The following is a 27522-nucleotide window of genomic DNA, read 5'->3' on the forward strand; positions in this document are numbered from 1 at the left end:
CCCGCGCGAGCTGCGTCTCCAGGGACCGCGACTGCTCGCGGGACGTGGACAGGGCCCGCTGCTCCGCGGACTCGTCCGGGATCGGCGTCGCGTGCACCGGCGGCGACGCCGCGTAGAGCAGGGCGCGTCGCCGCCGACGGGGCTCGGCGGGTCCAGGGGGGCGGCGAGGTCCTCGCCCCGGAGGCGCTCGTCGAGCGCCGAGATGCGCGCGGCGGACGCGAGCGCCGCGGCGACCTCGGGCGCGATCGCCGACGCGAGCGGCACGCCGCTGTTCAACCGCATGAGCGTCTTCGTCTTCTCGAACTCGCGCTCCCGCTCGAAGGTCACGGTCGTCAGGTCGCAGAGGCCCCCGATGGCCTCCTCGCCGGGGTAGCGCTCCTCGGCCGACGGCCGCCGGGGGGGGCGGCCCTCGACCCGCCCTTCCCGCCGCTCGACGCGGCCGACGACGCGCGCGGCCGGCCGCGGCCGTCCCCGCTGGGCCGCCGGGGCGTCGTCGGCGGCTTCGCGTCGAGCGGGGTCGTCATCCTTTTTCCCGGGGGGTCGGGCCGGGGGCGAAGGTCGTGAGGTTCAGCCCCGCGACCAGCTCGAGGCAGCCCGGGCATTCATCCACGATCGGCAAATTCGCGACTATATCCATTGGGTGCAGTGATCAACTACGGCCTGCTGTGGCAAGCGCTCGCGGCTCGTTGCGCCGCTGATCCGCGCGCGCCGCCGGAGTCCGACCTCGCCGGTCTCGTCCGCGGCCATGGACGCCGTCGCGACCTCCGCGATGGACAGCGACGACGTGAAGCAGACGCCCTACGTGAAGCTCATCAGGTGCGCGACCGCCGGCCCGCGGACCGAACCCCAACGAGCGCGCGCGCGCCGAGCCGTCCGCGCCCCCCCCGCAGCGCCGAGGGCCACGAGTTCTGGGTCGACCGCAAGTGCGCGAACACGTCGGGCACGATCAAGGCCATGCTCTCCGGTCCGCGCGGCCCGCGTCCCGCGCGCGCCGCGCGCCGCCCGCGACGCGCCGCGCGCCGCAGGCCAGTTCACGGAGAGCTCCGGCGAGATCAAGTTCCCGGAGATCTCGACGCCCATCCTCGAGAAGGTCATCCAGTACTTTTACTACAAACTCCGCTACACGAACAGCCAGGTCCGCATCCCGGAGTTCCAGATCGACCCCGAGATGGCGCTCGAGCTGCTGATGGCGAGCAACTTCCTGGACTGTTGATCGGGGATGTGTCGTAATATGCTGCTTACACCACGAGCGCGACGGAGGCGTCCGGCGCGATGGAGGCGGCGGACGTCGTCCGGGATCGCCGGGGCGGGCGCCGCGGCTCGCAGGGCCGTCTCGATGAGGGAGAAGCCCGGCGAATCGCCGCCGTCGGCGCCCTCGGCACCATCAAACACGCCAAAGTCGGATCATGTAAAAACCTCGGGCTGCCGCGTGCAGATGCTAATACTACCCTAGTTACCGAGTTAACTACATGTACATGTACTACGAAGTACTAGTAAAAAGTAATCAAACGTCATGGCCTCAAGATTCGCACTCGCCGGATGCCATCTTAACTGACAGCGCCCGCCCGATCGCTCCGACCTCTGTGGCACGACGACACGGCCTGACATCCAGCACGCTCCGAGCCGCGCAACCGCCCGCCCGCCTGCACGCGCGCCGGAGCCCGGCCGCGACCCGCCGCGCAGCCTCGGGGCAGCCGCGGGGCAGCCTCGGGCCCGCTCGGATCCGCATCTTTCCCGGCCTTCGAATCTCCGCGATGGGCTTCACCTCGGAGCGCATCCGCGTGCACCGCCTCGACGTCCCGTCGAGCGCCGAGCGCGGCGGCGCCTCGTCCTCGTCGCCGCCGATCCACATCCCCAAGAGCACCTTCGTCGACGAGGACGCCGAGGCCGACGCGGCGCCGGATTCCTTCACCGAGTACCGCGAATACGCGTTCTGGCGCCGCATGTCCAAGGACGGCCGCGACCTCCCATCGCCGGAGGCGCGGCCGGACCGCGCGCGACGGCGGTCGCGGAGCGACCCGGCGCACCGCGTCGCATTCTTCGACGACGGCGCCGCGGCGAACGCCGGCGGCGACGCCAACCTCATGTTCTCCCTCGACGAGTTCTGAGCTAACATATCCAGCGAGCCCGTCCACGCGCGTGCGCGCGTCTCCCGCGAGACGGCGCCTTCTCCTCGAGCGCGCGCCCCGCCGCGCGGTGTCCGCGAGGATCCGCGCGCGGGCCGCCGCCGCGCCGCGCGGAGGTCCGCTCCGAAGCCTCCGCCGCCGGCGAACCCCCGACTTTAATAAACTGTTTAGTGTGCTCCCTTGCAGAACGTTCTCCGCTGTTGGCTCTTTCTTTGGCTCGAGGTCGGCTTGGGCGCGCGGCGCAGCGCCGAACCCGGCGAATCGGCGAACCGCATCAGAGCCAGTCATTCGGACACTTTGTCCTGTCTACGTGGAAATTGAAAAACCAGAAGATGCGAGAAAAAACTGCCAGTTCAAGGTCCAGTTCACCTTCAACGTAGCTCTCGCCGAATTAATTACCGCAAGAACCTGAGCTCGAGCTCGGCCTCGCACTCTTGTGCAAGCACCTCGCGGTGCCTCGCGCCGCGTCGACGCTCGCACCACCTCGCAAGAACCCTGCGCTCGACTGTCGGCCTCGTGTTTGGGTTGTGCAAGCACCTCGCGGTGCCTCGCGCCGCGTCGACGCTCGCACCACCTCGCTGCCATGCGCGCGCTCGCGAGGCGCTGCGCGGCGCTGCTCGTTTTGAAGCGCGGCCTCGCGCTCTCGCCGCGCACGCTCATCACCTTCGACGTCGATTCGACCCTCGTCAAGGGTAGCAGCGCCCAGGCCGAGGCGTCGGCGCACGCGCGGTCCTTCGCCGTCGCCACGGGCGCCGTCTTCGGCGACGGCGCGCCGACGGGCCTGCCCGCGGCGGTCCTGGACGCGGCGGAGTACCACGGCAGCACCGACGGGCTCATCGCGCTGCGCCTCGCCAGGAAGGCGCTCGGCGTCGCGCCGGCGGACGCCGCGCCGCGGCTGCCGGAGGTCTTCGCGGCCATGTACGACTCCGTGGCGGGCGTCGACGACGAGGCCTTCGCCGTGGGCATCGAGCCGCTGCCCGGCGTCGTCGTGACCCTGACGGCGCTCGCGTCCGACCCGCGCGTCGTCTGCGGCCTCGTGACGGGCAACGTCGAGGCCATCGCGCGGAAGAAGATGCGGGCGACGGGCCTCCTCGCGCTCGGCGCGCTGGCGCCCCCGGACCCGGAGCAGGTCGCCGGCGGCGGCCTCGCGGCGGCCGAGGCCGAGTCGGCGTTCCTCGGCGGCTTCGGCAGCGACTTCTGCTCGGGCGACATCGACGACGCCGACCGGAACCACCTCGACCGCGGCGAGCAGATCGCCATCGCCTGGCGCCGCGCGCGGCGGGCGCACCCGAGCCTCGAGCGCCTCGTCCACGTCGGCGACGCGCCCGCGGACGTCCTCGCGGCCAGGGCCTGCGCGCTCGAGGGGCTGCTCGACGGCGACGACGGGCCGGGCGTCGTCGGCTGCGTCGCGGTCGGCACGGGCAAATACGCGCCGGAGCATCTGGCGGACCTCGCGGGCGACGCCGTCGACGGCGTCTGGGACCCCGTCGTGCTGGCGGACGGCCTCGCGGACCTTCGCTTCCTCGCGGTCGCACGCCGAGGGATCTAAACGCTTGCGCTTTTTTTGTTTGTTTCATGACGCCAACATAAAGTCCAAAGTCCACTGTTGAACATATGCGCTTTTTACAGGGCTGCACTGCAAGGCCCACAAGATTGCGCTTTTTTTATTTGTTTCATGACGCCAACACTGGCATCCGCTTTAACGCGGCATCTTGCACTGCAAGGCCCACAAGATGCAGCCGCGCCGAGGTGGCATCAGCTCGACCACCGCAGAGGCCGCCGTCGACGCCTAGCGCCGCCGCCAGGAGCGCCTCCAGGCCGAGAACCGCAGAGCGCCATGCCGCTCGCGCTGCGCGCCGCGCTCGTCTTCGGCGCCGCGCTCGCCATGGCGCCGCGGTCCGCCGGCCCGCCGAAGCGGCCGAAGAGCGCGCCGCGCCGCATCACGAGCGACAGCGTCAAGACGACGGGGCTCTCGTTGAAGACGCAGCTGTCCCTCGTGCGCGCCGTCAAGAAGAAGGGCGACGCGCCCCCGCGGGAGCGGCGCAGGGTCAACAAGGCCGGCGCAGGGAAAAAGGCGGAGAACGTCACCGCCCCGCCGCCGGCGCTGTACGAGAAGACGTCGCTCTTCGTCGACGGTTATAATGCTATTTTTGGCGACAAAGACCTGGACGCAACGTCGCGGGGCCCCGGCGGCCTCGACGGCGCCCGCGAGCGCCTGATCCGCGGCTGCGACGTGCTCTGCGAGTCGCGGAACTGGGAGGGCACGGTGTGCTTCGACGCGCATTCCACGGACGACGAGTTGACGGAGGAGCGCGTCTCTCCGCGCCTCACGGTCGTCTACACGGCGGAGCGGCAGACGGCCGACGCCTACCTCGAGGCCGCGGCGGCCGCGCGGAAGCCGCTCGGCGCCGGCGCGACGGTCGTCGCGTCGAACGACGGCATGGTCCGCCTCATGGCGACGGCCCAGCAGGCGTCGACGATGCGCGTCGACGCGCTCATGGACGCCGTCGCCGGCGCGGACCGGGCCCTGGCGAGCCGCATGGGCGCCATCCGCGCGGCGAACGCGCTGGGGGGGGGAGGCGACGGCGAGTACGACGCGCTCCGGGATCTGGCGGACCGCCACGCGTCCGAGGAGGGGCGCGCGCGCGACGCGCGCGAGGGCGCCCTCCGCGCGGACGTGTCGGCGCTGCTGGCGCGCGTCGCGGCGGGCGACGGCGCCGCGCGCGCCGCGCTCGGCGACCTCGAGCGCGGCATGCGGCCGCGGGCGCGAAAAGCGTTCGACGGCGAGAAGCGGCTGCTGGGGCTGCTGGACCTGCTGCGGGACGGCTGGTGGGTCGACGACCTAAAAACGGATTAGTAGTACGTCGTCGGCGCCCGGGGCGGCATGGCCGTGTTGTCGAAGCGGCGGAAGTACGCGTCGAAGAAGACGACGTTCTTGGGCTGGAGGCTCGGGATGAGCGGCGGGCCCTCGTCCTCGTCGTAGGCGCCGTTGAGGAATTTCGCCCGGTGCTCGTGGAAGTACCACCAGAGCGGCGCCGTCGCCGCGTGGATCTTCTTGCGGTCGCGCTTGACGAAGCAGTTGTCGAGGAACGTGCCGTAGCGGCACGCGAAGAGCTGGTCCAGCAGCGCCACGAGCAGGTCCGCCGTGAACTCGAAGCGCGCCGGGAACTGGTGGAGCAGCTGGACCATGGCGTCGGCGAAGAGCAGGAACACGGGCGACCGCTGGTCCTCGCCGCTCTCGTCCGTGTGGCCGCACCGCTCGTCGAACTTGTGCCCGAAATCGGCCCACTCCTTCTGCACCAGCGCCAGAAAGCCGTCCATGGTCCGGAACCGCGCCTCGAGCATGACCATGGCCAGCACGGTGATCTGGGGCGTGCGGTCCCAGCCGTCGGAGCAGTGCACGAGCACGGCGCACCGCTCGTAGTGCACGAGGTCGACGGTCTTCGCCGCGGACGCGAGGATCGCGTGGACCATGCTCAGCCACTTCGTCCCCTCGAGCTTCCCGAGCCAGGTCGCGCCGCCGTCGTAGGCGGTGTTGCCGCCGGAGCCGTCGCGGCAGAGCGCCTGGAGCGAACTGAGCGCGTCGCGCGCGGCGTGGATGTTCGCGATGTTGCCGTAGAACAGTTCCACGTTCTCGTAGTAGCGCGCGAGCTCCGTGCCGCCGCCCATGACCCGGTTGCCCTGGGCGGCGACCTTGGACCGCGCGTCGACGATGACCATGCGCTTGCCGTGGCACAATCGCCGGAGCTCGTCCAAGTAGCGCTCGTCGTCCGCGGACCGCTTGTTCTGCACGCCCGGCTTGGGCTGCGCGGACCGCGAGATCGTCGCGCCGTTGGTCGGGTCCGGGTGGGCCCAGACGACGGCGGGGAGCCGCCCCTTGGAGCGGTACGCGGCGACGCGGCGGAGCTCGAGGTCCGACATCGACGCCGGGACCACCAGATCCGGCGGGTACGTGTCGCAGAGCGCCAGGTTGTTCTCGCCCTGGGTCACGAGGCGCAGACCCCGCCGCGGGTACTCGGCGATCACGTAGGGCCGTAGCACGTAGTCGACGTACTCGGTCACGAGCGTGTACGCGTGCATGCGCGGGAGCCGCGAATTTCCGGGAAACTCCGCGCCCTCCGTCTCCGGCGCCTCCTCGTCGCTGTCGTCGCCCCAGGCGTTGTTCGTTCCCGCGGCGCGCACGCCGGCGAAGTGGGCCTTGGCGAAGGCGTCGGGGGCCTTGGAGAAGGCCAGCGCGTGCACCGCGCGCGCGACGCGCAGCGCGTCGCCGCCGAGGCGCTCCGCGACGGAGAACTTGCGCCGCTGGCCGTCCTTGCACGCAAAAGCCAGCGTGCTCGCGGCCCCCGGCAGCTGGCCGAGGTCGCAGCGCAGGAGCGCGCGACAGGGCATCTCCCAGTCGTCCGAGTCTTTTCGCGCGAACGACGGCCGGACGCCGACGCCGATGGGGTGGAAGACGACGCGGTAGGACGTCGCGTAGAGCTCGCCGGAGAGCGTCATGCCCGACAGCGCGCCCGACCGCCGCGGGTCGTCGACGACCCAGTCCTGGTAGGAGCACGCGCACTTGCCGAAGACGACCTCGCCCGCGAGCAGCGGCAGCTCGTAGCCGTCGGCGGCCACGGGCGACGCCGGCAGCGGGTCGAGGCGCGCGGGCGCGCCGCCGGGCAGGTCGCCGTGGTGCGGCGGCGCCGGGTGGCCGCCCGCGACGGACGACACCGCGTCGCGCGCGGACGGGAACCTGTGTGGAATTCAACCGCTGGTTTGGGTGGTCCTGACCAAACTTCAGAATTCTCTAGCTCGGTCACATCGAAGTCGATTCGGCTGATTTTTGGACGAATCGATTGATCTCGTCGAGTTCTCGAAGCACAGCCAAAGAGTACGGCGCAATCAGTTCGATTACGCGCACATTGAAGTCGGGTTGAAGATTTGATTTCCACACGGACGGGAACGGCTCGACGGCGGACGCGACGGCGGACACGAACTGCGACAGGTTGCTCTGCGACTTGGGCTTGGGTCCGCCGCCCGGGGGCGCATTGTTGGCCGCGGGCGGCGGCGGCGGCGCGTTGGCCCCGGCGGCGGCCGCGCGCTTCGCGCGGTCCTCCGCGGCGTCGGCCGCGAGCTCGTGCGCCGACGCGTTGCGGAAGGCGACGAGCACGGGCCGCCCGACGGCCTTGAGGATCGTCACGGCGTCCGCGAGCGTCGCGCCGCGCGGCAGCGCCCGCCCGTTGACGGCGAGGAGCGTGTCGCCCACGCGCGGCTTCGGCGCCGCGACACGCTCCGCCGACGAAAAGTTCGAGATGACGAGCCCCCGGGCCTTCCGCGTGAGGAGGATGCCCAGCGGGCCCGGCCCGAAGGACACGACGTCGACGCCGACCTCCGCGGCGGCGCAGTGCGGGTCCAGCACGTGGGCCGCGAGCTCCACCAAGTTGCGCTCGCCGCGGACGCACGACGCCTCCAATATCGCCGCGTACAACCGCCGCATGTCCGCGTCGTCGTCGATCTGGAACGCGAGGAGCGGCGCCCGGCAGCGCACGAGCAGCACGCAGAGCGCCGCGGCGGCCATGCCCTCGGGCCGCTCCTCCTCGAGGAGCGCGCGCCAGACGCCCGCGGCGTCCGACTCTGGAAGCGCCGAAGCGAACAGCGAGTCGAAGAACGCGGCGCGCAGCACGCCCCGGTCCACGGCGCCGACGGCGCCGACGAGCTCGGGGTCGACGCGCGGGAGCAGCTCGCCGAGGCACCGGTCGAAGAGCCCGTCCTGGCCGCCCGCGAGGCCCTGGAGCCGCCGCGTCGCGGACCGGAGCATCGCCTGGGCAGGACAAGAGAGATTCAACGTCGCTTCAACGTGAGTGTTCCGCGCGCGCGCGTTCCGGGGAAAGCATTCACGCTTCGAGACCGTTCCAAGAGATGATCGCTCGTCCAAAAATCAGCCGAAACGAGTGGAAAACGGCCGAGAAAGGAGCCTTTGAAGTTGGGAATTTCGCTCTCTTGTCCTGCCCGGAGCATCGCCAGCGCCTGGCTCTCGCAGCTCGGCCGCCCCGCCTCCAGCGCCCGGCGCGCCGCGGACCCCGGCGGCGCCGCGAGGCACAGGGCCAGCGCGGCGACGGCCAGCGCGTCCTCGAAGCCGTCGGCGTCGTACGCGCCCGCGACGGCGCGCGCGGCCGCGCGGCCGCCCGCGGTGCCCGCGAGCGCGCCGAGCGCGCTGCCGGGCCGCGCGCCGTCGAAGCGCGCGGCGCTCTCGTCGTCCTCGCCGCAGGGCACGACGTCGACGAGGTCCGCGCCCGCGACGCCCAGCAGGTCGAGCCACTGCGTCGCGAGCGCGTCGGGCGCCGGCGCGGCGGCCGGCGGCGCCGCCGGCGGCGGCGCCGCGGCGGCCGGGGCGGCCTCGTCGTCGGAGCTGTCGCCCATGAGCCGCGTCCCGCCGCCCAGCGCCTTGCGCAGCATCGTGTCCGGGCTCTCGACGCGCGGCGGCGGGGGCGGCGGCGTGCGCTTGGCCGACGGCGGCAGCGGCGGCGGCGGCGTCCGCACCTGGAACAGCGGGTCCGGGTCGTCCTCGAGGCTGATGTCCTCCATGGTGTTTTTCCTTGCTGTGGCGGCGCCGACGGGCGCGTCGCCGGCACGGGCGCTGCTGCGGCGCGACGGCGACGTGCGTCTCGCAGAGCCTCACGATTCGCGTCTTGCCGCAGAGAGCGGTGCGTCCGACGCCAGTGGCACCGCCGCGCCGGCGCGCACCGAGCGCCGCGTCGACGATGTCGGAGCTGCTCCGCCGGCACACGTCGACGCGCATGGTGGCGACGACGCTGGACAGCCTCGAGCGCACGTCGCGCGACGCGGCGCAGGCCGCGGAGAAGGCTCTGGACGCCGTCATCGAGGAGGCCGGCGCGCTCACCTTCTTCGGCCTGACGCAGGTGTCGGACAGCGCCGCGCGCAAGTTCGTCGAGTTCGGGCTGTGGACGCGCGGCCACGGCGGCTTCCCGGCGACGTTCGGCCGCAAGGTCGTCGTCTACGGGGCTTTGGGAGCGCTCGGCGCGTCGCTGCTGTATCGCCTCGGCGCCGTCGACGGCGCGCTGCGGCGATTGGCCGAGCGCGCGTGCAGCGACGCCCTGGGCACGCGGGTGACGATCCGGTCCCTGTGCTGCGCGCTGGCGCGCGGCGAGGTCACGGTCCGCGGGCTCCGGGTCGACGCGTGGCCGCGCGGCGACGACGACGCGGCGCCGCCGCCGGGCCCCGCGCTGAGCGTCGGGTCGTTCACGGTCGGCTGGAGCTCGTCGCTGGTCGCGCGCGCCTTCCGGCGGCGCGACGAGGCCGCGGCGCCGTTCCGTCTGGACGCGCTCGAGGTCGAGGCCGTCGACCTGCGCCTGCACCGCGAGGCCGACGGCGCGCTGAACTGGGCGTCGGCCCACGCGGCCGTGCGCGCGCGGCGCGCGTCGTCCCACGTGCTCGAGCTCCACACGACGTCGAGCTCCGAGGAGACGTCCGACGACGACGCGCCGCCCGTGTCGCGGTTCCTGCTTCCTTTGGAGGACTCGTCGTCCGAGGGCGAGCCGAGCGACGCGGAGACGAAGAGCCCGCGGCCCGGCGCCTACGGCGCGCGCTGGTGGCGCAAGCGCGACGTCGACCGCATCGCCCAGGCCTGCGGCGCGTCCTACGCGGCGACGAAGAAGGCGTTGGAGCGCACGGCGCGCCGCGTCGCGCCGCCCGACGGCGCGGTCCGCGAGGCGACGCGCGCGCTGCGCCGCGCCAAGGCCCGGGCCGTGGCCCGGGCCGACGCCTTCGAGCGCTGGGCCTGCGACCACGCCAAGGACGTGCTCCGCCACGTCGTCGTGAATCTGGCGCACAACCTGTCCGCGAGGGCGCACCACCCCGTGCCCCGGGCGGCGCCCGCGTCCGACGACGACGAGCCGCCGCCGGCCGCCGACGCGGCGCCGGAGCCGGACCGCGCGCTCTTCGTCGTCGGGTCCATCGGCGTGCGCGACTTCACGCTCGAGCTCTACGACTGCCCCGTGACGCTGGACCGGTGCTTCGTCGGCGAGGCGGACCTCGTCCTGGACGACGCGATCCTCGAGCAGTACGGCGCGCGGCCGCGGGGCGACTGCCGCGCGTTCACGGCGCCGGAGATCGGCCTCGCCTTCGCGGAGAAGCTCATCGAGACGCTGCTCGTGGACCACCCGACGCTCGCGCTGAACCTCGCGGCGGCCCTGAGCCGGGACCTCGTCGCGCGGAAGTCGAACGCGTCCCGGCCGCTCAAGCGGCGCTTCCTCGCGCACCGCCGCGCGGCGAAGAAGCGCAAGAAGCGCGAGGCCGCGGACGCCGGCGGGGACGCGCCCAAGGGGTGGCTCGCCTGGCTGCGGGGCGCCTAGGCCGCCGGTGCTAACGCGCTCTTACGCGGGGCGTCCTCCGCGCCGCCTCCCGTCTAGCAGGTCCCGCGCTCGGGCTCGACGAAGACGAGGTCGCCCCGCTTCGTGCGGCCGTGGTCGACGTAGGCCGCGCGGTGGGAGCTCTCCCACTCGCCCATGCCGTGGTCGCCGGAGGGCCCGCCGTGGATGCCCGGGTCGGGCCGCACGGTGACGGCCACCTTCTCGACGTACTCGTCGGCGTACTCCGTGGCGCGCCAGGGCGCGCCGGGCAGCTTGTCCGGGAAGTCGCAGCCCCAGCTGCCGCGCTTGGGCTCGTCGACCTTGGGCCCAAGGAAGTGCGCGGCGTACGTCGACCGGTACTCCTGCGTCCACGGCCGCGGGATCTCGCGGACGTCCTCGCCGGGGTGGGGCTTGGCGTTCCGGGGGTGGGCGACGTAGTCGCACTCGTAGGTCGTCTTGCCCGTGAGGCAGCCGTCGGGCGCGCGGTCGGGGACCTCGGAGGGCAGCGCGTCGCGCGGCGGCAGCGCCTTCGGCGTGAAGTGCGACCGGTACGTCGTGCGGTAGCACCAGGCGCTCATGTCCGGCAGGGGCTCGCCCTCGAGCTCCAAATCGCCCGCCGGGCCCCGGGGGGCGCGCGCGGGGTGCGCGACGTAGTCGCGCCGGTAGACCGTCAACCCGTCGAAGATGGAGCCGAGCTCCTTCAGCGAGAGCCGGCGCCCGGCGGGGTCCACGAGGATGATGACGTCGCGGTCGCGGACGATGCCGTACTGGGCCTCGTTCGTGATGCGCACGTTCGGCGACGACGCCGGGATGTGCCCGTCGGCGCCGGAGTCGAGGTACATCTCGCAGTAGCAGCCCATGGCCTGGTGGCAGCGCCGCTGGAGCTCGCCGAACGTCGCCGGCAGGGCCATGGCCTCGCGCCGCGCCGCGTCGCCGTAGACCATCTTCGGGACCTTCCCGTGCATCGACGACATGGCGGACGACGACGATAGGCCGTGCCGTGCCCCGCAATGATGAAACGGCGCTGCGCTGCCGAGGCACATTGAGGTTCATATATTCCGCGACGGTGCTGCCACAAAACATCGGGGTCAAGCCGCTACGCGCGCCGCGCCGCAGCGGCGGGAGACCATGCCGTACGACTCGGGATCGCCGCCACCGTCGGCGGGCGCCGACGAGGGGGGACGCGTCGTCCAGCTCCAGCAGGGCCAGGCGCGCTCCGCAGCGCCGCGCGACCGCGCGACCGCCGCAGCGATGGCACCCCCCGCGCGCAGGAGCTCCGCGACGAGTTCACGTGCCCGATCACGCGGCAGCTCATGCGCGCGCGTCGCCCGGCGCCCGCGGCGCGCGCGCGCGGCTGGCCGCGAGCGACCGCGCGACTTCCGCAGGTGCCGGTCATCGCCGCGGACGGCCACACCTACGACCGGTCGGCCATCGAGCGCTGGCTGCTCCACCACGACAACTCGCCCAAGACCGGCGAGCGCCTCGAGCACCGCATGCTCGTGCCGAACCACAACCTAAAAAGACTCGTCGACGACCTCGTCCTCGAGGGCGGCGCGGGCCTGTACAGCTCCGCGGAGGGCGGCGCGACGCCCTCGTGCGACGCGCGCGAGGAGCGCAAGACCTTCGAGACGGCCGACGACGGCATGCCGAGGCCGCCGTCGAGCGCCGGGCGGCCCGGCGGCCGCCGCGCGGAGCTCGCGTCCGAGCCCGTGTTGCTGCTCCAGTGCCTCGGGCCGCCCGCAGGGCAGCAAAAGAGAGCGAAATTCCCAACTTCAAAGGCTCATATCTCGGCCATTTTCCACTCGTTTTGGCTAATTCTTGGACGAGCGATCATCTCTCGGAACGGTCTCGAAGCGTGGATGCTTTTTCCGGAACGCGCGCGCGCGGAACACTCACGTTGAAGCGACGTTGAATCACCCTTTTGCTGCCCAGGCCGCCCGAGTCCGAGTGGAACGGCCGGTCCTTCGAGGTGTCGAAGAACGGCGTCGTCGGCGGCCGTAGGAGGCCGTCGGCGAGCGGCGGCGCGCCCGACGACGGCGGCGGCATCGGCGACCGCGACTTCATGCCGTTCGCCGACTCGACGGTGTCGCGGCGCCACTTCGAGATCGGCCACGACGGCGGCCGCTTCGCCGTGCGCGACCTGGGCTCGGCGTCGGGCACGTTCCGGCGGCTCCGCAACGGCGCCGAGGCGCCCCTCACGCTCGGCGCCATGGCCATGATCGGCAAGCACCAGCTCTGCGTCGTCTCCGACTCCGCCGGCGCCGCCGGCGCCGGCGAGGCCGCGCTCGGCCTCGAGTGCTTCGCGCCCGACGGGAGCCCGCTCCAGGGCAAGATCTTCAAGATCACGGACAAGGGCGCGACGCTCGGGCGGCGGACGACCAACGCCGTGGCCTTCTCCCACGTCGTCGACGGCGAGGCCGTCGGCGTCGACAGCTCCGTCTCCGCCGAGCACGCGCGCGTCGTCTTCGCCGGCGGCGGCTTCCGCCTCGCGGACGGCACGTCCGCGGGCAAGTCGTCGACGAACGGCACCTGGATCCGCCTGAGCGGGCTCCACGAGAAGAGCGACCGCTGCGACCTCGAGAGCGGCGACGAGCTCCTCATCGGGACGATCCGCTTCCACGTCACGGCGACGCACACCGTCGTCGAGCGGCCCCTCTAATGAACATGCTTGGTTAGCGCGAGGCCGCTTCCTTGGCCGCGGCCTTGCAGGCCTTCTTGTGGCCCGGCCACGCGAGCGCCTGGCACTCGCCGCCGCAGTAGGCCGCGCGCTTGCAGCGCGCGCACTGCCGGAGCTTCCGGAAGTCCTTGCCGCAGTGGTCGCAGGTCGTCAGGGCCTTGGCGCCGACCGCGGCCTGGCCCCGGGGGCCGTAGGCGCCCATGTCGCGCTCGCCCGCGCGGCGGATCGCCATGCCCTCCTCGCCGACGGTCGGCACCATGAGCTTGTCGACCTCGCGGTCCGGCCCGGCGTCGCGCCGGACCTGCTTCCGCAGCGCCGCGTGGTGGTCCAGGAAGCCGTCGAGCACGTTCTTGTAGGAGGACTCGCCGTAGACGCAGGGGTCCATGGAGATGGGCTTCAGCGCCTGCACGTACGCGCGCGCCTCGGCCTTGAGGCGCCGCATGCGCAGGAGGTCCACGTAGCCCGGCGCCGAGATCAGGCACCCCGCGTGCTCGATGCGCGACGTCGCGGAGACGATGTCGTTGCCCCGCGCGTCCGCGCGGACCAGCGCGGCGAGGAAGTGGTCCGCGGCCTCGGCGTGGCCGTCCGCGCGCCCCGACTGGACGCGCTCCTGCGCGACCCAGCCGAGGTTCCAGTGGCCCCGCGCGTCGTCGCCGTCGAAATCGACCTGGCGCCGCGCGAGCGCCTCGACGGCGTTGAGGAGCTCGGCGGTCGTCGGCGCCCGCGCGCCGGGCGCGCCGCCGCGGTCGCCCTCGGGCGACCGGTAGAGCCGCCGGTTGACCTTGACGCCGAACGTCGCGACGGCGAAGCGGACGTCGCGCGCCGTCACGCCCGCGAAGGGCCCCTCGACGCTGCCGCCGTCCGCCGCGGCCGCGGCGTCGAGGGCGGACAGGTCCACGCTGCCGGCGTCCAGGTGCGCGAGCAGCTCGTGGCAGACGCGGCGCCCGTTCGCGCGCACGGCGCCGTCGTAGTTGTTGCTGATGTAGACGCCGCACGCGAGCGCGATAAAGACCGCGGGGTCCAGCCGGCAGAGGCACATCTCGCCGGTGAACGCAAAGTCCTCCGTGACGTGGAAGAACGCCTCGGGCAGGCGCAGCGCCTGGAGCGTGTGGCCCATGGCGCCGATGCGGCTGTCGGAGAGGACCATCGCGCGCAGGAGGGCGGCGAAGGCCTGGGTCCGCATCGCCTCCCCTCGTCGGACCGCATGTCGGCCATCATCGCCAGCACGCCGGCGCGCTTCGAGCACTCCGCGGCGAGCCGAAAGTCCCGGGGGAAGGGGCGGTCGTCCTCCCAGGCGAGGATCGCGGCGAAGGGATCGGGCTGCTGGCTCATCAGCGCTTCCATGAGCCGGGCTTCGTTCCGCTCGCGGGCCATGGCTTTGAATGGACGTGTCCGCGGGGTTGGCGTGGCGACGCGGTCGGAGGTTGCGCGGGGCGGCGGCTGGACGCGCGCGGGCGAGCTGCCCAGACTGTGAGAGTAGAGTGAGAGCTACAAAAAATGCTCAAGATCGACCTCGTGAGGTTTGGAGCAGCCCGCAACGCGATAACATGGTCTGCTAGTAAGAGGAGATTGTCCCCACGCCATCGCGACAATGGGCTGCTGCACCTGGGATGTGGGAGAGGCCGAGAACCCGGACATCCGGGGCTACCTGCTGAACAACGTGGGCCGCGGCCTGCTCTTCATCAGCCAGCTCTTCCTGTTCAACGCCATGCTCAGTTTCGCCAACGACGCCGCGGGCTGCACGACGGGCGGCACGGGCTGCGAGGACGACGACGACGACGACGCGGTCGCGTTCGTCAACGGCACGGCGATCTTCGGCGACGACGACGACGACGACGCCTGCGGGCGCATCCTGGGCCTCAAGCCCGTGACGTTGGTCGTGCAGGTCATGGCGCTGGGCTCGCTCGTCTCCGCGACGTTCATGCCCGTCGTGGGCTCCGTCGTCGACCACAGCCCGCACCGGCGGCGCCTGGGCATCGCGGGCCTCGTCGTCGCCTGGCTCTGCTCCCTCGCGCAGACGGGCATCGCGGCGGCGTCGTGGCTCTTCCTGCTGCTGCTCCAGGGCTCCGTCGCCTCGGCCGCGTACCTCACGAACGTCGTCTGCGCCATGGCCTACATGCCGGAGCTCACGGACGACCTCGACGGCCACATGCAGCGCATCAACGCCAAGGCGCGCGTCCTCGAGCTCGCGAGCATGCTCGTCTTCATGAGCCTCGTCGCGACGGTCGAGGGCTCCGACTCCGTCGGCGTGCGGGACACGGCGCGCTTCGCCCAGGCGCTGAGCTGCCTCGTCGGCGGCCCCATCGCCCTCGCGAGCTGGCGCTACCTGACGCCGCGGCCGACGGCGCACGCGGTGCCCGAGGGCGCGTCGCTGCTCACCGCGGGCTTTTTGAAGGTGCGGGAGACGGCGTCCATGCTCGCGGCGGACTTCCCCCAGCTCTACCGCTTCCTCCTGGCCTTCGCGGTCATGGAGGCGGGCACGTCGTCCATCATCGGCCTCGTCGTCGTCTACGTGTCGCAGCAGCTCTGCCTCGAGGTCGGGCCCGTGCTCACGCTCGCGATCCTCTTCACGATCCCCGGCGCGCTCTTGAGCCGGAAGCTCGCCGCGGGCGGCCGCGCCAAGGAGGCCCTCTTCGGGAACTGCCTGTCCTTCGCGGTGCTCATCGCCGCGATCCCGGCGTGCCTCTACGACAACTCGCACGCGCCGCTCGTGCCGCTCTTCTCCGCGACGCTGGGCCTCGCGGTCGGCTTCATGTACCCGGCGCAGCGCAACGTCGTCGCCGTGCTCATCCCCGGCGGCCTCGAGGGCCGGGTCATGGGCATCTACCAGTTCGCGTCCATCTCGCTCGGATGGGCGCCGCCCCTCATCTTCGGCCTCGTCTACGAGGCGACGGGCTCCATGCGCATGGCCATCGTCACGCCGGCCTTCTTCCACGGCGCCGCGGCCGTCTTCCTGCAGTGGGGCGTCGACATGACCACGGGGGGCGACCGCGTCACCGCGACGCTCCACAAGCGGCGCCGGTCGACGTCCGGCGGCGACCTCGTCGGCAAGAACCGGGCCCAGGTCGAGCCCGTCCTGTCGGATAAGGAGGCCACCTAGCGTTACCAGAGCGCGGGCGTCGCGAGCCAGGCCGCCTCGGCGAACGCGCGCGGCGGCGGCGGCGGCGCGGCGGCGACGTCGGCGCAGAGGTCCCCCGCGCCCGTGCGGCACGCGCCCTCGCCGCCGAAGCGCAGCGGCGGCTTGAGCCAGCCCCGCCCGTCGAAGTACGCGTCGAGCGACCGCCGCGCGGGCGCCGACGCGTCGAGCCACCGCCGCAGCGTCGGCGCGACGTCGCCGAAGGCCGCGCCGCCGTAGATGGCGACGAAGGCGTCGCGCGACGGGACGATGCGGAACAGGATCTTCGCGATCGCGCGGTGCGCGGCGGAGTTGTAGGGCGCCGTGACGGCTTCGTACGCGTCCAGCGAGCAGCGGTAGAGCGACGCGTCGCCGTCGTCCAGCAGGTTCTCGAAGGTGCCGGCGATCTGCTGGAAGATGCGGTTCGTCCAGAAGAGCGCGCGCGCCGCGCTGTCGGGATGCGTGATGTCGGCGTCGGCGAGCGGCAGGCGCCCGACGTCGCTCGCGTCCGTCGCGCCGAGGCGTTCCAACTTGCGCACGTTGCCCAGCAGATCCTTCCGCGCCACATGGCCGAAGAAGGACCCGTAGGCGTCGAAGGCGGGCATCAACGCCTCCGCGGCGCGCATGAGCGGCTCGGCAGCGACGCCCGACGGGACGGCGCCGCGCCGCAGGGCGCACCGGTCGAAGTTCTCGGCGCTCGAGACGAGGGCTTGGAGGGCCGGGGTATTTTCGGGCTCGGCGGCGCGGGCGACGAGGAGGGCGAGGAGGAGGCGCATGTTGAGCACGCGTCGAGGCGAGGGACGACGAGTTGCGGCACGCGTCGAGCGCTCGAGTCTCGAGCGGTTGTGGCAGCGCCGCAGCGCTCGCTGAAACAGCTCGGAGCTCGACAGCCTCTCCAAAATGGCGCCCACCAACCTCCGCGCCCAGCTGCGCAACGAGCCGCTGGGCTGGCTCATGGAGGAGCTCTGCGTCAACACACCGCCCGCGCCGACGACCGGCGACGACCGGGCCCTCCTGGGCCGCATCGCCGGCCTGCGCAAGCGCGTCGAGGCCCTCGAGAAGAAGCGCGGCGCCGGCGCGAGCGCCGGCGCGCGGCGCGCCGTCGCCGACGCGCGGGCCAGCGCGTCCACCGTCTGCACCAAGTGGGTCGGCGCGAATTATTATGGTAAGCCCATGCGGTCGCGCGCGGCTGAGCTCGGCTGCGACGTGCGGCAGATGACGAAGACGATGCTCGTCGAGAACAAGCAGTGGCGCGGCGACGACCCCTTCGCGCGGGAGAACGCGAAGCACTACCTCGTCGTCGTCCAGTACGCGGCGGCCTACGACGCGCAGCGCATGCGTTCGGCGCTCTCCGCGAGGACGGGCCTCTCGAAGAACCAGTTCAACTTCCGCGTCGCCGACGAGGCGACGATGGCGGCGCTGTCGGGCTTCGAGCACAACGCCGTGACGCCCTTCGGGATGGCGGAAAAGCGCGTGCCCGTGGTGCTCGCGTCCGCGGCGCGCGACGCGCCGGGCGGGTTTATTTGGATGGGCGCGGGGCACACGGATCTGAAGCTCGGCGTGACCGTCGCCGACTTCCTGAAGCGCTTCGACCCCCTGGTCCTCGACGTCTCCGCGCCGCGCGACGAGCGCGAGTGGGACGCGGCGCCCGGCGGCGACGCGGCGCGAGGCGAGAAGGAGAAGAAGGAGAAGGCGCCTCCGAAGGAGAAGAAGGACAAGGCGCCGGCGCCCAAGGGCGGCAAGACGCCCAAGGCCGCGGAATTCGCCGACCACGGCGACGACGACGACACGGCCGCGTCCCGCCTGGCCCTGGTCGTGGGCCGCATCGTCGAGGCCTGGCCGCATCCCGAGAGCGACAAGCTCTTCTGCGAGAAGATCGACTGCGGCGAGGCCTTCGGGGGCGTGCGGTCCATCGCGTCGGGCCTCCAGGCCTTCTACAAGGTCGAGGACCTGAAGGACCGCCTCGTCTTAGTCATCGCGAATCTGAAGGCCAAGAAGCTCGGCGGCTTCCCGTCCCAGGGCATGGTGTTGTGCGCGTCGAACGCGGCCCACGACCGGGTCGTCTTCGTGGACCCGCCGGCGGACGCCCGGCCCGGCGACCGCGTCGCCCTCGAGGGCCTCGACAACCCGCCCGCGTCCGACGCGCAGACGGACAAGAAGAAGCTGTTCCTCAAGGCCCAGCCCCACTTCACGACCAAGGGCGGCGTCGCCTACTACAAGGGCAAGGCGTTCGCCGTCGGCGGCGCCAACTGCACGGCGCCCGCGGAGGACGGGTGGGCGATCTCGTGAGAGGAGTAAAACATAAGCAACACACGGTTAACTAATGGTCAACATGAACTCAGCCGGCACTTCAACATCGGACGAAATGTCTTGGCGGGATCGATCGTTCGAACGAGCGTCTGGTGCTCTCTGAGTGAGCGCCAGTTGGCCCGCCGCGCGCGTCCTCTCGCCCCCCGCAACGCCGCGACGATGATCGTGTCGAACCGGCGCCAGCAGGCGACGCCGCGGACGCCGGCCGTGGTGTCGCGCCACGTGCTCGTGTCGCTCTACGAGCGGCCGCCGCAGACGGAGCTGACGCTGGACGAGTTCGAGATCTACGCCGTGGACCGGCTGAAGATCCTGCGGACCATCGACGCGCTGAAGCAGAAGGGCTTCAAGCCCCGCGAGCTCGAGGCGGAGCTCGCGCCGGTGCTCGCGCAGGCGCTGCCGCTCCGGGGCTCGGCGGAGCACGTCAAGGCCGACGAGCGCAAGGACCAGGTGAGCCACTTCATCCTGCGCCTGGGCTACAGCCGCACGGAGGAGATGCGGCGCTGGTTCCTGACCCAGGAGTGCGCCCTCTTCAAGCACCGCCTCGGCACGCTCAGCGGCCCGCAGCTCGGCCTCTTCCTCGCGGCGAACGGTCTGAAGTTCGAGGAGGTGTCCGACGCGGACGTCGACGCGCGGTCCGTCGCGCTCTCGAAGATCTCGAAGACGGGCGACGGCGGCGCCGCGGGCTACTACCGCGTGCCCTTCGTCGAGGCCATCGACCTCATCGGCCGCCGCGAGGTCTACCTCGAGAAAGGCTACGCGTACGTGCCCGCGGCGAAGCTCCACGCGATCGTCGTCGCGCGCTTCCGCAGTGCCCTGTCCCGGTCCCTCGCCAAGGCGTCGTCGTCCCTCGCCGCCGCCGCCGGCGACCCGCGCCTGAGCCCGCTGCTCAACAACATCGAGAAGCACGACCTGTCGAACGGCAAGGATTTAGAGGACGACGACGTCGAGGGCATCCACCCGGAGCAGATCGACGCGCTCGCGAAGCAGTCCATGCCCCTCTGCATGCAGCAGCTCCACGGCGCCCTCAAGCGCGACCACAAGCTCAAGCACTGGGGCCGGCAGCAGTACGGCCTCTTCCTGAAGGCCGCGGGCCTTTCGATGGAGGACCAGCTCCGCTTCTTCCAGGCCGAGTTCACGAAGATCATGACCGTCGACGCCTTCTCCAAGGAGTACGCCTACAACATCCGCCACCGCTACGGCAAGGAGGGCAAGCGCACGGAGTACAGTCCCTACGGCTGCTACAAGCTCATCATGGACATGGCGCCCGGCCCCGGCGAGTACCACGGCTGCCCCTACAAGCACTACGACGACGACCACCTCGCGTCCATCCTCGGCGCCATGGACATCTCGCGCGAGTCGTCCCAGGCCATCCTCGGCCAGGCCAAGTCGAAGAACTACCAGCTCGCGTGCCAGAAGCACTTCGAGGTCACGCACCCCAAGGCCGCGGGCGTCGCCGCGCGGCCCGACGGCGTCGGCAACCACCCCAACGCCTGGTTCAAGGCGAGCCGCATCTACCACAAGGAGGTCCACGAGGCCAAGAACCCGGACGCGGTCAAGCAGGTCGAGCCCGCCGCGGCGCCCGCGGCCGCGCCCGCGGTGCTCCTCGCGAACTAGGCCAAGCCCCCTAAGTCGCACGTTCGAACTACTCGTGCTGCGCGCCTACCGGGGAGTCGCACCAGCGCCGGGACGCGCGTTAAGGTCGTCCCCGCGCCACACACAGCCGGAACTTCGGCGGCCCGGAAGGCCCCCCCTAGTTCCCCGTCTTGAGCTTCTTGATCTGGGCCTCGTAGTCGGTCGCCTCCTTGATGCACTCGTCGTCGTCGACGGGCGTGTAGATGAGCGTGCGGTCGCGGTCGTGGAGCTCGATCTGGTAGGGCGCGAGGAACTCGGGCCCGAACTCGGGCTCGCGGTAGGGCCGCGCGATGATCGTGCCGCGGCACCAGTCGCCGCGGCGGTTCGCCATGACCTCGTCGCCGACCTTGAAGCGGAGCTTGGCCTCGTAGGCCGCGTAGTTCTCGGGCGTCGCGAGGCAGGCGAGGAAGCCCGCCTTGAGCGCCGCGTGGTCCAAATTCTTGCCGATGAGCGTGAGCTTCGTCGACCGCGCCTCGTTCGGCGCCCAGGGCTCGATGAAGTGGCCGTTGTAGATCATGTGGACCGCGTGGAAGGCGTAGCGGCAGGGGAGGCCCACGGCGTCGAGCACGCCCTTCATGCGGAACAGGTCCGCGCCCTTGGTCCGCATCAAGCCGTCGAGCCAGTTGTTGTAGAGCCCCAAGTCCACCGCGGAGCCGGGGCTCGGCAGGTCGATGCCCAGGGACGTCACGGAGGCGTCGTGCTCGTGCTCGCCGTCCGTGTTGAGGAACTCGGGGTCCATGTCCAGCGTCCGCTTCAAATCGAACGCGCCGATGTTCAGCACCTGGTCCGGCGACACCTTGCTCTGCTCGCAGCGGACGATGGGCGCGAACTTGTTGATGGCCCGGAGCCGCGCCGCCACGGCCTTGCGCTCGCCCTCGTCGGGCACGAGGTCCATCTTGTTGAGGATGAGGCGATCCGCGAACGCGACCTGCTCGACGGCCTCGTTCTCCGCGCCCTCGGGCTTCTCCTCGTCGAGGTGCTGGACGATGTGCTTGACGTCGACGAGGGTCACGATGCCGTCGAGCTTCGCGAACTGCTTGATCTCCTCCTCGACGAAGAAGGTCTGGGCCACGGGCGCCGGGTCCGCCATGCCCGTGGTCTCGATGACGATGCCGTCGAGCGGGTTGAAGTCGTGCTTGAGCTTGAGCTTCTTGAGCACGACGGCGAGGTCCGCGCGCACCGTGCAGCAGATGCAGCCGTTCATCATCTCGATGAGCTCCTCGCCCTCGACCTGCTGCTTCATGTTCTGCTTCAGGAGATGCTCGTCGATGCCGACGTCGCCGAACTCGTTCTCGATGACGGCGATGCGCTTGCCGTGCTGCGCCGTGAGGATGTGGTTCAGCAGCGTCGTCTTCCCGCTGCCGAGGAAGCCCGTCAGGATCGTCACGGGCACCTTCTCCGGGCTCCGCACGCCACTGAGGAAGGGGTCGGCCATGGCTGGTGCGCGCGGTTCCGTGCGCGCGGTGGACGGCGCGCGCGACTGTGGCAGTTGTGAGGCGACTACTGCGAGCTCGCTTGAGTGGCTCGTCGACTGGGCGCGCGGCTGTCGCGTTATCCAGACGGCTTCGCAGGATGGCTATAGGGGCGCGCGGCTTCGGCCCGAAGTGCACGATGCCTCGACGTTGAGGCCCGTCGGTTGACGCTCGCACAAAACGCTGCCCGCCATGGCGTCGCTCGCGGAGTCCACGCAGCCCGCAGACGACGCTCAATCGCTCACACACCCCACGGAAGGCGCACCACTCGCCAAGGCGGACGAAAACATTGAAAACGCGCAGTCGCCGGAGGACATGCACACCAAAACCACCGAGCCAGACGAAGGACCCGCCACCAAGACCACCGAGCCAGAGGAAAGACCCGACGCCGCGGCGAAGAAGCGCGCGAAGAACAAGGCCAAGAAGGCGCGCCAGAAGGCCAAGGCCAAGGCGCCGGCGCACCGCTACGTCGACGCGACGGAGCGCCGGGCGTCCGGCCCCGGCCGCGGCATGGGGCTCTTCGCGACGTCGGCCGCGCGGCCCGGCGACGTCGTGTCGCGCGCCGTGCCCGCGCTGTCGACGATCTTCGACGCGCACGCCGCGACCGTCTGCGGCTTCTGCTTCCGCGCCGGCGGCGCGCCCGAGGAGCGGAGCGTAACCCTAGCGAAGAAGGACGGCCGCGTCGGCGTCTTCGTCAACGAGAGCGTCGTCGACTCCGAGACGCGCGCCGTCGTCGCCGCGCTCTCCAAGGACGGCCCGAACGCCGGCGCGGATCTGCGCGACGGCGACGTCATCGTCGCCGTCGACGGCGCGCCGCTCGCCGGCGGCGCGGGCGCGCGGGAGAAATGCCTCGCGGCGCTCGCCGCGGCCGGCGACGCGCCCGAAGTCGCGATCCGCCGCCCCGCGCTCCGCGCCTGCCGCGGCTGCGGCCGCTTCGCCGTCTGCCGCGGCTGCGACGACCGGGGCCGCCGCGCGTGGCACGAGCACGAGTGCGCCGCGTTCCGATCCCTGCCGGCGTCGGCGACCAGGGGCGAGACGTCGCCCCTGCGCATGATGCTCCGCTACCGCGCCATCGCCGCGGCCGGCGACTGGTGCGCGCCCTGCGACGGCGGCGGGCCCAAGGAGCCCCTCGCGCTCGTCGAGACGTTGCAGGCCTCCGCGGACGTCGTCCCGCCGGCGCAGCGCGCGGCGCTCTCCAAGGTCGCCGGGATCCCGGAACCCGCCGTGGCCCAGATCATCGGCCAGATCCGCGGCAACGCCGGGGCCATCTTCCGCGGCGGCGCCAAGGTGGGCTGCGCGCTGGGCGTCCACATGGGCTACACGAACCACGACTGCGACCCGAACTGCGCGGCCACGGTCGACGACGACGGCTACGTCGCGCTCTCGGCGCTGAAAGCTATTGATGTGGGCGCCGAGCTCACGATCTCCTACGTCGACGCGGGCCTGCCGCGCGAGGAGCGGCGGCACATCCTGAAATCCCACTACGAGTTCGACTGCGCGTGCGCGCGCTGCTCTTCGGAGGCGCGGGACGCGCTCCGCGCGCGCGCGCGGACCCGCGGCAAGGACCACTACGCGAACACGTCCAAGCTCGCCCGCGACGCCTACCTCCACAGCTCCCGCTCCAAGGGCGGGAAGAGCACGGGTGTGTAGGGGCGTTTGTGCTTTTAGCGATGCGTCCTAGAGGTGGGCCCCGATGACGCCGCGGATGACGTCCCGGACGTCGGCTCGGCTCCGCAGTTCGTCCGGGACGCAGGCGCGAAGCAGCGCGGCGACGACCAGCGCGGCCTTGCGCTTGGCGTGATCGCCCGCATCGCGCACGACCGACAGCTCGTCGACGGTCACGCGGCCGCGCCGCGCGAGCTCGACGAGCGCCTCGAGGCCGACGGTCGCTGCGATCGCGACAGCGTTGGCGTCGGAGTTCCACGCGAGACTGTCCAGCGCCCGCGCGGCCTCCGCTTTGGCCTCCGCGCTCCCGTCGCGCAGGAGCTCGACGAGCGGCGCGATGCCGCCCGCGCCGGCGATCAGGACCTGGTTGTCGCCGTTGTCGCAGCCGAGGTTGCGCAGCGCCCACGCGGCCTCCAATTTGGCGTCCGCGCTCCCGTCACGGACGAGCTGGACGAGCGGCGGGATGCCGCCGGCCTCGGCGATCAGGACCCGGATGGCGTCGTTGCACGAGAGGTTGCACAGCGCACACGCGGCCTCCTCTTTAGCGTCCGCGCTCCCGTCGCGCAGGAGATCGACGAGCAGCGGGATGGCGCCGGCCTCGGCGATCAGGACCCGGTTGTCGTCGTTGCACGCGAGGTTGCGCAGCGCCCACGCGGCGTCCGCAATGGCCTCCGCGCTCCCGTCGCGCAGGAGCTCGACGAGCAGCGGGATGCCGCCGGCCTCGGCGATCGCGACATCGTTGGCATCGTTGTCGCACGCGAGGTTGCCCAGCGCCTCCGCCGCCGCCGTCTTCGCTGCGTCGTCGCCCTCGCGCAAGGCGAGGACCAGCCCCTCGATCTCCGCCATGCTTGACCCCTTGACAAAACGCCGATGTTTCCCACTGCTTGCACATTCAACAAGTAGTAGGCAGAGCCGATGCGCACGTGAGAAGCAACGCAAGGCAGTGATCGCAGTCATGGCACGGTCGATGCGCACGTGAGAAGCGACGCAAGACAGTAGTCGCCGCATCCAGCCATGGCACGCACCGCAGGCCTCATGATGCTGGCCGCCTGCCTCGTCTCGCAAACGCACGCCTTGAGCATCGCGACGCTCCGGTCGTCGCTGCGCGCCGATCCGACGGCGGCGCAGGACTGGAAGGCGCTCGGCAAGCTCCTGTCCGACGCCGGCGAATTCGCCGAGGCGGACCTCGTCTTCCGCGCGGGCGCGGCGCGCTGCCCGGAGTGCGACGAGCTGCAGCACTTTGAGCGCGTCGCCGCGACGTTCCGCGGCGACGACGACGGCGAGCCCGTCGCGTGCCGCGCGGCCGACTTTATGTCCTTCGACGTGCCCGAGCCGCCCGCCGGGCTCGACTCCGGCCGCCGCGTCGTCCACGCGTCCAAACGGCCGCTCGTGGACAAACGCGCGTGCGCGGAGCTCGTCGCGGGCGCCGAGGCCGCCGCGGCCGCGCGCGGCTGGACGACGGACCGACACGCGCACGCCCCGACGTGCGACGTCCCGGCGCACGACCTGCCGCCGGCGGCCGCGGCCGTCGCGCGCGCCGTCGTGCGCCGGATCCTCTTTCCCTGCGCGACGACGCTCTTTCCGCGACTGGTGGACGCCGCGCGGCCGCCCGTCGTCCGCGACTGCTTCGTCATCCGCTACGACGCGGACGGCGACGCGCCGGGCTTCGCGTCGCTGAAACCGCACGTCGACGAGTCGCTCGTGTCCTTCACCGTGCCGCTCAACGAGCGGGACGAGTACGACGACGGCGGCCTCTTCGTGGCGCCGACGGGCGACCTCATCAACGGCGACGCGGGGTCCGTGCTCTGCTTCTACGGCGGCGTGCCCCACGGCGGCTACCCGATCTCGCGGGGCACGCGGCGCGTGCTCACGGCGTTCCTCGTCGCCGACGCGAACGCGTCCGGCAAGCCCCCGGGCTACGCGCTGCCCTAAGTTAGCCGGCCCAGGCGCTCGACGTCTTGACCTTCTCCGCGAGGGCGTTGACCTTGTCCTGGAGCGCCGTCGCCGCGGCCGCGTCCGTGAGCTCGCCCGCGGAGAAGACCGCGCCGTTCATGCCCTTGCCGCCCGTCTCCATGCCCTCCAGCAGGAGCTCGTAGGCGGCCTTGATCTCAAGGAAGCGCTCGTGGGCGGCCTCGCGGTCGTCGGGGTGCTTGTCCGGGTGGTACTGGAGCGACCGCTTGTGGTAGGCCTTTTTGATCTCGCCCGCGGTCGACAGCTTCCGCTCGGGGAGGCCGAGGACGCGGTAGAGCGCGGCGAAGCCGTCGACGCCCGTCTTCTCGCGGAGCATGGCCGTCCACTCCTCCTTGCGCTTCGCCCGCTTCTTCTCGTAGCCCTGCTTGCGCCGCGCCTTCTTCTCCGCCTCCGCGGCGTTGCCGAGCGCGGCCGTGAACAGCGGGCACTCGTGCTTCCGGTGTCCGATCTCGTGGCAGTACTGGCACTTGGCCATGGGGCAGTCCCGCTTGCTGTGGCCCCACTGCTTGCAGATGTAGCAGTGGGCCCGCGAGTTGATGTTGAGCAGCTCGCCCTCGTCGTCGCTGTCGTCCTCGAGCCGCTTCCGCTTCGATTGGCCGAAGTCGCCCGCGGCGCGCTCGGCCCTCGCGCGCTCCGTCGTGGAGATGAGGTCCTTCGCCGCCGCGGCCTCGGCCTCGGCCGTGAAGGCGTCGAGGGGGTCGAGGAGCGCCGCCGCGGCCTCCTTGGCGCGCGCCGCCGCGTCGGCGAACTGCGCGTTCGTCGGCTCGAGCGTCTCGGCCATCGCGAGCGACACGGACGCCTCCCGGACCTTCCCCAGCGCAAAGTAGGCTGAACCGAGGCGGAAGTGGCCCCAGGGCCAGTCGCCCTTGAGGGCGACGCAGGCCTTGGCGTGGCGCGCGGCCTCCTCGAGGTTGCCGACGCCGCCGACGCGGACGAGCGCGCCCGCGAGGTTCGCGCGCGTCTGGGCGACCCTGGGCTCCGCCGCGACGCTCGCGCGGAGCGCCGCGACGGCGCGCTCGAGCGTCGCCGCGCCCGTCTCCGGCGCCGGCGGCGGCTTGGGCGCCTCGGGCCGCGGCGCGAGCGCCTGGCAGACGGCCGCGCAGAGCGCCGCGGGCGTTCGCCGCTTCGACCCGCGGCATTCGACGGACGCGGACAGCTCCCGCCCCTCGAAGCGCCGCCCGTCCATGGACGCCGCGCAGGCCGCGGCGCCCCGGTTCTCGTCGTAGTAGCAGCGCACGCCGTCGCCGCCTAAGACGACGCGCCGCAGGTTGCCGAAGCCGCCGCACGCGTCCTCGAAGTCGCCGACGACCTCGACCTTGCTCAGGTCGTCGAGGTCGCCCGCGTCCGCGACGGCGTTGGCGAGCACGCAGCAGGGGTCGTCCTCGGGCGCCTCGCGGAAGTCGCAACAGCAGCGGCGGCCGTCGAAGGCCGCGCCGTCGAGCGCGACGGCCGCGGCCTGCGCCCCCGGCAACGTCGCGAAGGCGACGAGCACGCCGGCGCCGGCCGGTAAGGCGTCGAGGACGCGGCCGTACTCGCCGCACTCGACGCCGACGGCGCGCGCGACGTCGCCGCCGCCGGGCAGGCCCGAGAAGTGGAGCGCGACGGGCGCGTCCATGTTCTCGTAGGTCGCCGCCGCGGATCGCTCGACGCCGTTGCACGCGAAGCGGTAGCCGCAGGCCGCGGCGCCGGCGCCGTCCTCGAAGTAGACGCGCACCGTGCGGTCGGCGCCGGCGCCCGGCGCGAGGCGCACGTCGAGGACGCGCCCGAAGATCGACGCCGCGCCGGCGCAGCGCTCCTCGAAGGCCGCGACGGCGTCCGGGGCGTCCTGCCACGCGCCCGTCGCCGCGAGCGTGAGCACGCAGCACGGCGCCGAGGCGACGACGGACGACGCCGCCGACGCGAGGTCCATCGTTGCGCGTCGCGGCTGTGGACCGAGGCGGGCTCAACACGGCACGACTTCAGGATGGCCGGTTCCTCGAGGTTCGAAGGTGCACACCCGCGCGACGGCCTGGGCAGGAGGGATCAATCGCCGAGGTCCACGCGACGTTCTCGCATGAAGGCCGGTCTCGCCGCCGTCTTCTCGCGTCTGGGGGAACCGCGAATAGGCTCTGGGCACCTGGCCTGGGGACGGCAACTTGGGGTGCAACCAAGCAAATTTCTACTCGATTTCTCCACAGCCAAGCAATCGAACACGTCGCGTGTT

The 27522-nt window shown here is 71.8% G+C and overlaps 10 protein-coding genes across 10 annotated transcripts; 5 read left to right on the forward strand and 5 right to left on the reverse strand.

Moving 5' to 3' along the window:
* Positions 1–888: 888 nt before the first annotated feature.
* Positions 889–1213, forward strand: AURANDRAFT_29207 (hypothetical protein; the record flags this gene model as incomplete). The annotated part of the gene is made up of 2 exons (XM_009040628.1): positions 889–979; positions 1026–1213. Coding segments are annotated over 2 exons (279 nt in total), but the record flags the coding sequence as incomplete, so codon positions are not given.
* Positions 1214–2709: 1496 nt separating this feature from the next.
* AURANDRAFT_65670 (hypothetical protein) lies at positions 2710–3675 on the forward strand (the record flags this gene model as incomplete). Its single annotated transcript, XM_009040629.1, has 1 exon — positions 2710–3675. The coding sequence occupies one exon, from the start codon at positions 2710–2712 to the stop codon at positions 3673–3675; it is 966 nt and encodes a 321-aa protein (XP_009038877.1).
* A 1346-nt stretch (positions 3676–5021) lies between these two features.
* Positions 5022–6116, reverse strand: AURANDRAFT_1309 (hypothetical protein; the record flags this gene model as incomplete). Its single annotated transcript, XM_009040587.1, has 1 exon — positions 5022–6116. A coding segment is annotated over one exon (1095 nt), but the record flags the coding sequence as incomplete, so codon positions are not given.
* Positions 6117–13149: 7033 nt separating this feature from the next.
* Positions 13150–14337, reverse strand: AURANDRAFT_65672 (hypothetical protein; the record flags this gene model as incomplete). The annotated part of the gene is made up of 1 exon (XM_009040751.1): positions 13150–14337. The coding sequence occupies one exon, from the start codon at positions 14335–14337 to the stop codon at positions 13150–13152; it is 1188 nt and encodes a 395-aa protein (XP_009038999.1).
* A 3051-nt stretch (positions 14338–17388) lies between these two features.
* AURANDRAFT_14079 (hypothetical protein) lies at positions 17389–17904 on the forward strand (the record flags this gene model as incomplete). Its single annotated transcript, XM_009040630.1, has 1 exon — positions 17389–17904. A coding segment is annotated over one exon (516 nt), but the record flags the coding sequence as incomplete, so codon positions are not given.
* A 141-nt stretch (positions 17905–18045) lies between these two features.
* AURANDRAFT_7501 (hypothetical protein) lies at positions 18046–18459 on the forward strand (the record flags this gene model as incomplete). Its single annotated transcript, XM_009040631.1, has 1 exon — positions 18046–18459. A coding segment is annotated over one exon (414 nt), but the record flags the coding sequence as incomplete, so codon positions are not given.
* A 279-nt stretch (positions 18460–18738) lies between these two features.
* AURANDRAFT_29345 (hypothetical protein) lies at positions 18739–20193 on the forward strand (the record flags this gene model as incomplete). Its single annotated transcript, XM_009040632.1, has 1 exon — positions 18739–20193. The coding sequence occupies one exon, from the start codon at positions 18739–18741 to the stop codon at positions 20191–20193; it is 1455 nt and encodes a 484-aa protein (XP_009038880.1).
* Positions 20194–20602: 409 nt separating this feature from the next.
* Positions 20603–21610, reverse strand: AURANDRAFT_12916 (hypothetical protein; the record flags this gene model as incomplete). The annotated part of the gene is made up of 1 exon (XM_009040750.1): positions 20603–21610. A coding segment is annotated over one exon (1008 nt), but the record flags the coding sequence as incomplete, so codon positions are not given.
* Positions 21611–23618: 2008 nt separating this feature from the next.
* AURANDRAFT_7130 (hypothetical protein) lies at positions 23619–24077 on the reverse strand (the record flags this gene model as incomplete). Its single annotated transcript, XM_009040749.1, has 1 exon — positions 23619–24077. A coding segment is annotated over one exon (459 nt), but the record flags the coding sequence as incomplete, so codon positions are not given.
* Positions 24078–25281: 1204 nt separating this feature from the next.
* AURANDRAFT_65674 (hypothetical protein) lies at positions 25282–27228 on the reverse strand (the record flags this gene model as incomplete). Its single annotated transcript, XM_009040748.1, has 1 exon — positions 25282–27228. One exon carries the CDS (start codon positions 27226–27228, stop codon positions 25282–25284), a length of 1947 nt encoding a protein of 648 aa, XP_009038996.1.
* Between the last annotated feature and the right edge of the window lie 294 nt (positions 27229–27522).

The sequence above is a fragment of the Aureococcus anophagefferens genome (assembly GCF_000186865.1).
Source record: "Aureococcus anophagefferens unplaced genomic scaffold AURANscaffold_16, whole genome shotgun sequence".
Classification (NCBI taxonomy): domain Eukaryota; class Pelagophyceae; order Pelagomonadales; family Pelagomonadaceae; genus Aureococcus; species Aureococcus anophagefferens.